General features: G+C 26.5%; 1 protein-coding gene across 1 annotated transcript; it reads right to left on the bottom strand.

Moving 5' to 3' along the window:
- Positions 1-690: 690 nt before the first annotated feature.
- On the bottom strand, positions 691-1,716 carry LOC145832644 (zinc finger BED domain-containing protein 5-like). The gene is made up of 4 exons (XM_082939944.1): positions 1,381-1,716; positions 1,170-1,270; positions 823-1,071; positions 691-742 (listed from the first exon to the last, which is right to left on the bottom strand). Exons 1-4 carry the CDS (start codon positions 1,714-1,716, stop codon positions 691-693), a joined length of 738 nt encoding a protein of 245 aa, XP_082796070.1.
- Positions 1,717-7,440: the final 5,724 nt, after the last annotated feature.

The raw sequence follows: 7,440 nt of genomic DNA, 5'->3' as shown, positions 1-7,440 counted from the left end.
GCTTCTGAACCTTTTTCTAGTGGCGGAACCCTTTTCCAAAGTACAACTTTTCCGCGGAACCCCTAATTTAATTTTACATAAAATGTTTAATATAATATTTTCTGCAAAAAACACAAAAATTTCAGTAAAAAACGAATTTTTTAGCAAAACTATATTATTGTTAGAAATCATACCAATTGTAAAAGTATTAAGTCGAGTCAAACTCAAAGTGCGCCAGAGGCAATAGGTATTTTATGATTTTATAATAAATAAACGAAAACAAACATGAATAATCGTAACGTCATAAAAATTTTTCCTTGCATAATGAAAACAAAATGAGAGCTACAAACAATAACGAAATGAACATGAACCTAATCGAGTTCACAGATTACTGTAATAAACGGGTAAGATGCCTAACGAAAAATAAATAAAAAACATTCAGTGCGAAGCTTGAACTTGTCTCTTAGCAATAAGCATGTCAATGCGCGGCTGGATTTTTGATAGACTGAGACGGAGACAGGTAGATAAGGTTGGAGTCAGTATACAGTTCCTTTGCTTCGTTTTAATGTTCGTTACATGCGAAAAGCCGGACTCGCAAAGATAAATGGTGGTGAATGGTAAAATAAATTTTACTGCACGCTTTGCTAATACGGGGTACTCTGAAATTGCATATATCCAAAAATCTAAAAGCTCAATTTTAAATTGCTATCTTCAGACAGCTGCAGCAATTTGTTTTCTGTATCTGTAGGAAGATTCACTTCTTCTGAAGTAATATCACACATAAAAGGATTCAAAATTCATAAATTTCCGATGCGAACATCTTCAGGAAAATAATGTTGAAACTTTATAGACAAAAGATCAAGGTGGTTGTATATTTCGTCAGAGAAGTTGAATTCTATGCATTTATCATGGGTCTTATCAAACCGGTGAAACATCGCAAAATTACCATTGCTAACCTTTTTCTTCCAAAAGTTAATTTTATTTTTAAACGCCTCAATCTTGTCTGTCATGACAAAAATGGAATTTTGCTTCCCTTGCATGCTTAAGTTCAAAGCGTTCAATTCTTCGAAAATATCGGTGAGATAAGCTAGCCTGGCCAAAAAATTATCATCTTCAAAGAACTTTACTAATTCTGAGCCTTCATCTTTAAGAAAGGTGAACACCTGCTTCTTTAATTCAACGAGACGAACCAGTGTCCGCCCACTCTCGACAGCCAGCGAACTTCGATGTGATAAAGAAGTCGCAGGTGGTCAGCATCTAAACTTTCACATAGGTCTTTGAAACATCTGGCCTTTGTGTTACTTTTCTTTATAAAATTAACAGTTTTAATCGACGCTGAGAGAACTTCTTGTAAAAAAGAAGGAATATGTTTTGTTGCCAAATTTTCTCTTAGTAAAAAACAATGTATTCGTTTAGCTTCATTTTTCTCACTACACAATTTTTGGACCCAGTCATAGACGCTGCACCGTCAGTACAAATGCCGACACATTTATTCCACTCTAAACCCTTGCTGATGAAATAATTTTCGACACATTTCATTACTTCAACAGAAGTTGTTTTTGTGGGTAATTCACCACAAAATAATATATCTTCGTTGAATCCTTCCTGCCCACAATATCTAACAAAAACGAGTAACAAGGCTTTGCCGCTTACGTAAGTGGACTCGTCTAGTTGTACAGCATAAAATAGACTGGCTTTTAATTTCTCCAGTAGTTGATCCTCTGTATCACTAGCCATCTCCATAACCCTGGATTGGATGGTGTCATTAGACAGAGGAGTTATTCTAAGTTTTTTAAGAACTGCTTTAGATGCAACCTCCTCGCACAGATCAATAGTGAAATTAGAGATATTTTATTTAGTTTTATTCTGTAAACATTTAGAATTTGTTTTGATTGCTCCTACATTGTTTGCTTTAGTGATAATACCAGTATTTTCATGACTTAAAATAGAAATTCAAAAAATTTGCAAAAATTTGAGCAACCAGGACACCTATTTATAATAAATACACATTAAAAGTCCTACCGCTAGATACACACTAAGCAGATCAATGCTATAAATTTATATGTTTTCCATTTTATGTGTTCTTTTTTTTATTTGAAGTTTTATAACATCTGTTTTTTCTTTCTTTCAAATTTCATTTTTAAATTTCAAAAGGCTTCGCGGAACCCCTGAGAGGCGTCGCGGAACCCTAGGGTTCCGCGGAACCCCATTTCAGAAGCACTGAACTAAGGCATCTAATCTAATTATTTGCAGCTGTTCAGTGATAATGATGAACCGAATACAGCGTCGAACTCAATAACAATTAATTTTCCTCCGTGCAACATAATTTACTATGATTGATGTTTCAAATTATTGTAGATGGTGTGTTAAGATAAAGTTGTTGGTGTTTAACAACAAGTATTGTTAGAGTTTGTATATTTACTAAGGTAACTTAAAATAACAATTTAGCAAGATTGTAAGAACCTGTTTTTTTTTTCATTAAATAAATTCGAAAAAACAATACTTAATTTTTATTAATATGAGTTTATTCAACTTAACTACCTTTGGCAACATAAATGTATTTATGTTTTTATTTTTTGATGTAAATTAAATTTTATTCAACGTCTAAATTACTACAACCATGTGTATAGAAAATTTTAATATTGCAAAGTTATCAAAAAATTCATTTATTTTCCTCTAAAGATATAACTTAGCAATTTAATCTTAATTTGTTAAATATATTAATAAAGTTAATTTCTTAATATTTTTCATTAAACTATATATGACATAAAATAATATATATTAAAGTACATAAAAAACATAAATAATTTAAATGACATAAAGAACATAAATCGGTAGCAAAGCGGAAAACGAAAACGGGTATTTTAATATATCTTATACCTATAACTTAAAAAAAATATATTAAGGAAATTGTACAATTCCAAGTTTATTACTACTACTACTACTACTACTACTACTACTACTACTACTACTACTACTACTACTACTACTACTACTACTACTACTACTACTACTACTACTACTACTACTACTACTACTACTACTACTACTACTACTACTACTACTACTACTACTACTACTACTACTACTACTACTACTACTACTACTACTACTACTACTGTTTTCAACTTCAGTAAATTTTTTTATAACCATTTTACTTGGCCAAAAAAATTTGAAACTTTTCTAAAATTAAATTACAACCATCTCCGCAATATAAATACCGAAGCTAAAACTTTAAATCGTGATTAACTAGTTGATTACGTCACAATTTGTGAAATAAATGTTTTTTTTCTAACAATTTTTATGTCTGTAAAATTTTTAGTACATAAAAATATCTTAAAATGCAAATTTTAAAAATATATTAAAACATATTTAAATTTATTTAATCTTAAGTATTTAACTTTAACTTTTTTTTCTAATTTTTAAATTAAAATTATTTAGTTACTTATCCAGTAGTATTTACTAGGGTTGTTTTGAACTTAAGAATTAGCTGCTTAAGAATAGTTCTTTTTTATTTAATAGTTTTAAGTAAGTTGAAATTAGTATAAAATTTAATCTTTACATTTTATCTTAAATAATTATTCCTAGAATAATTTAAAAACTGACAGCAGCTAGTCCAGGAACTATGATGTTAGTTATATAAATATTTTTTTTAATTAATTGAATTTTATGTTAAACTTAAAGCTATTTTTGCTACAACTTTAAAGTTTATCGGTCATTAGTCGTATTTAGATGTTTTTCATTTTTTGCCATCAGTTTTTATATTAGCATCGTAATAAGCTATATATTGAACTTTATTAATTTGATACATTCAGATTCAGAAATTACAAAATTTAGAGATTGAATTGTATTTTGAAAAATTGCAGTATTTTTAGTAGTAAACTTGTTATGCGTTATTGTATTGTTTTTACAAGAACAACTTCAAAGTCATATTCTTGTTAACAATTTGTTCAAAAATTTATTTATTTATTTATATTGTTGAAGCTTTTGTTTTTAAAATTTACCTCACTAAACGCATAACTAATGCATAAATGCTAAATTTTTTAACTTTAACAATTAAAAACGTGTAACATATTTTATTTTGTTATGTTCATAAATTTAGATTGTTCTTTTCTTATTTTTAAAGTATTGTAATTGTTAGTATTCTAACTTCTGTAAAATTTTTTGGGTTTTGTTAATTATTCAAACTTAGAAAAAAACTTCAAAGTTATTAACAGTTATTTTTAGTATAGAAAAAATTATGGATACTTTTGAAAACCAAGTATAAAAAGTATTAATGCTGTTTAAATCTTGTACCAAAAAAAAATTTGTAAACAGGCCTGAATTAATTTGTTAGTGTCACGAATCTATATTGTAAGTTTATGCAATAACATGAGTAGTTTTGTTTATTACAAATAAATGTTTTCAATGCTTAACGATAATCGAATAATATTTTTACCATGTTTTTGCTTTTAAACGTGTTTTATCAAAAAAAAATTTAGTTTTACTCAGCTTTTATTTTTAGTATCATTATTTGTTTAAATTTCATAGATTAAAGGGAAACTTCGAAAAAGTGTTACCACTCAATTTTTATTATCTTATAATTATTAAATATTAAATTAATTTTTTTTAGTTATGTAGTAACAAAGTAAATATATTTTTTTTAAATCATAGAAATAGTAGATCCTAACAATATCAGGAACTGGACATATAATTTTATTATTTAAACTTACAATTTTGCAATAACGTAAGAATTTTTGGTATTTTAAGTGCATAACAGATATAAAAAACTTTCCTGAGTTTTTCTGTGATAGTTTTGCACAGTTTGTATAAAGCTATCACTGCAAAAAGTTGTATAGTGTACAAGTTTAGTTGCTACTGAGAAAGGAGCTACATCGGTCAGACTTCGATGCATTTAAAAACCAGTTTAAATGAACAATTACCTGCTTGTGTGTTGAAATTCATTGAAAAGAACCTGAAATTCGACAACGGCAACAAAAAACGCACCAAAAAGATCTTCAGTTACTTAATATCTAATAAATTTTAGATGTTCTACTAGGTAATATGACATATTCAGATCTAAAAAAATCCATCATTGCAATAGTGTAATTGATCTCGTGAGGTTGGAGGCTATCTCTTTATTTTTAGAGAAACCAAAATTGTGCAAACGAAATTAACTTGATTACAAAGTGTCTTTATTTAGTTAAATTCCCGATTTTGTTTCCGTTATTAGTATTTAAATTTAATTACTTATTACTTTACATTTATTGTTTATGCGTTAATTACTATGTCAGTTTTAACATTTTTTGTCTTTAGTAAAGAACACTATTCATAATTTTATATTGTGTTCTACTGTTAGGTTCTGACGAAAAGTAGTGAAATACGTATAAAACTATCACAGAAAAACTTTGGAGAGTGTTTTATATCTGTTATGCATCTAACTGAAAGCTAATCATGTTTGATGATATGTTCAGTGTAAAATCTTATTAATATATTTTAAAATAATTCTTTAATATTACATTAAAGACAAATATCACTTATAACCATTTTACATGACTTTAAACTTCGAATAAAATTATCAGTCGTTTCAACTCAAAAAATGTTTAAATTCATACTAAAAAATGAAACGTTAGTTAACGGTTAGTTTATAAGTAAGTCACTTAAGTATTGTTTTTATGAGAATGATTTTATACAAAATAAATTGTATCTGTTATATTTTACATTGACAAAAAGATACTTTAATTTTACATTTTTAATGAAAACACATTTATTGAATTAATCCTAGATGACTTTAGGTTTCTAAGTTTTAACAATTTTTATATTATTTAGATTTTTACTGTTTGTACATGTTAAATTGTTAACCAAATATTTAGCAAAGGATAAAAGTTTAGATGCAACTAGGATTTTTACCGGAGTATAATCCTTTTTTTATTCAAATAAAAAATTCTCTACTTTTTTTGGTCTTTTATCATTTTCCTTGAATGTCTTGCGTTAATCCAAAATAGTTTGCTTTACAACAGCAGTTGAGATTGTAAATTACCATATTTTTATTTAAGTTAAGTATTGGATCTTTACCACCTGGTGTTAATAGTAGTTTTGACATGAGATTAATTCTAGGGTTTGCTGCATAATAAGTATTTCTTATTAATTGTCTAGTTTTTTTTTTAACATCTCTGAGCTTTTTCAATGAAATGGAACTTTTAAAGTAACTACACATTTTACCGTTACTATCATCTTTATTTTATCCAAATTTTGCAAATGTAGATGAATTATTTTGTTAACTAGCTCTTGTTGGTAACCGTTTTTGTTTAACAGTAACTTTATATGTTTGATTTCATTAGTAGCAACTCTGGGGAACAAATTTTGTGTGCACGATGACACAAAATTCTAAATAGATTTAATTTACATTTAAAACTACAATTTGATTAAAAATTTTAATTTATTTTCTTTTCGTTTATCTAGTTTATTGAAGTATTCAAATGTAGTAAGAATTTTAAATTTTTATTATACTGCATTTTTATTTTCAAAGTACTTTAAAAGTTTTATTGTCGTGATATTGATGTATAGTTTTCTATAGATTATTTAAATCGTAAATAATCTTAAATGATTTTAATTGTTACTTACTGTTTTTTTCTTTTTTTAATGTTTTCTCTGTTTTGTGATTACTTGATTACTATTTAAGCTGGTAAAATTTTAACTCTGTTAGGTTTGTACTCTACTGACGACAATTGCTCAAAGTATACTTATTTTAATTTTGTTTGTGTCACTTGTAAATGTTTTTAAATGAAAGTGTACAAAAAAAAAACATATGTTGTAGTTATTTGTTTACTGTTAGTTTTCTGGTTTAAGTAGCTAGTCTTTTTAATTCAAAATATTTAGATTATGTTTTTTACTACCTTGAGTTTTTTAGACGCTTTCAAATATAATGAAGCATCAACTAGTAAGCTATTTTCTTAAATTAAACGAAACCAATTAAATACTAACGGATAGGTTACTAAATCATATTTATTTTGAAAACTTTAAATAAAAGAGTTATAAAATTAAATAAGCAAGATTAGACAAAAGTATATTTGTATTTTTCTAAAATCTTTAACTTAAACTTTGTTTTTTATATTTGTTTATGTACCAAAGATCTATAATTTTCCTTAGGTCTATTTTCAGCATTGTAACTTATTATGTTAATGTCACTTTATTAAAAGTTTTGAGCAATATAAAGTGTTAAAGAATAAATAAAATCTCAAAAAACACTCTATGACCTCTTAATAATCCCTATTAATTTAAAACTTGTTTATTGAAATAACCCTAGATGATTTTAGGTTTCTAAGTTTTTATAATTTTTAAATTATTTAGATTATAACTGTTTGCACATTTTGAATTGTTAACCAAATACTTAGCAATTGATGAAAGTATAGATGCAATTAAGATTTTTACCGGGTTATCATCCTTTTTTTTTATTGAAATCTAAAATTATCTACACTTTTT

Source organism: Thalia democratica, chromosome 3, assembly GCF_965202585.1.
Source record: "Thalia democratica chromosome 3, ktThaDemo2.hap1.1, whole genome shotgun sequence".
In the NCBI taxonomy this organism is placed as follows: Eukaryota; Metazoa; Chordata; class Thaliacea; order Salpida; family Salpidae; genus Thalia; species Thalia democratica.
The sequence above is the reverse complement of the archived record's forward strand: the minus strand, read 5'-3'. Positions and strand labels throughout refer to the sequence as shown.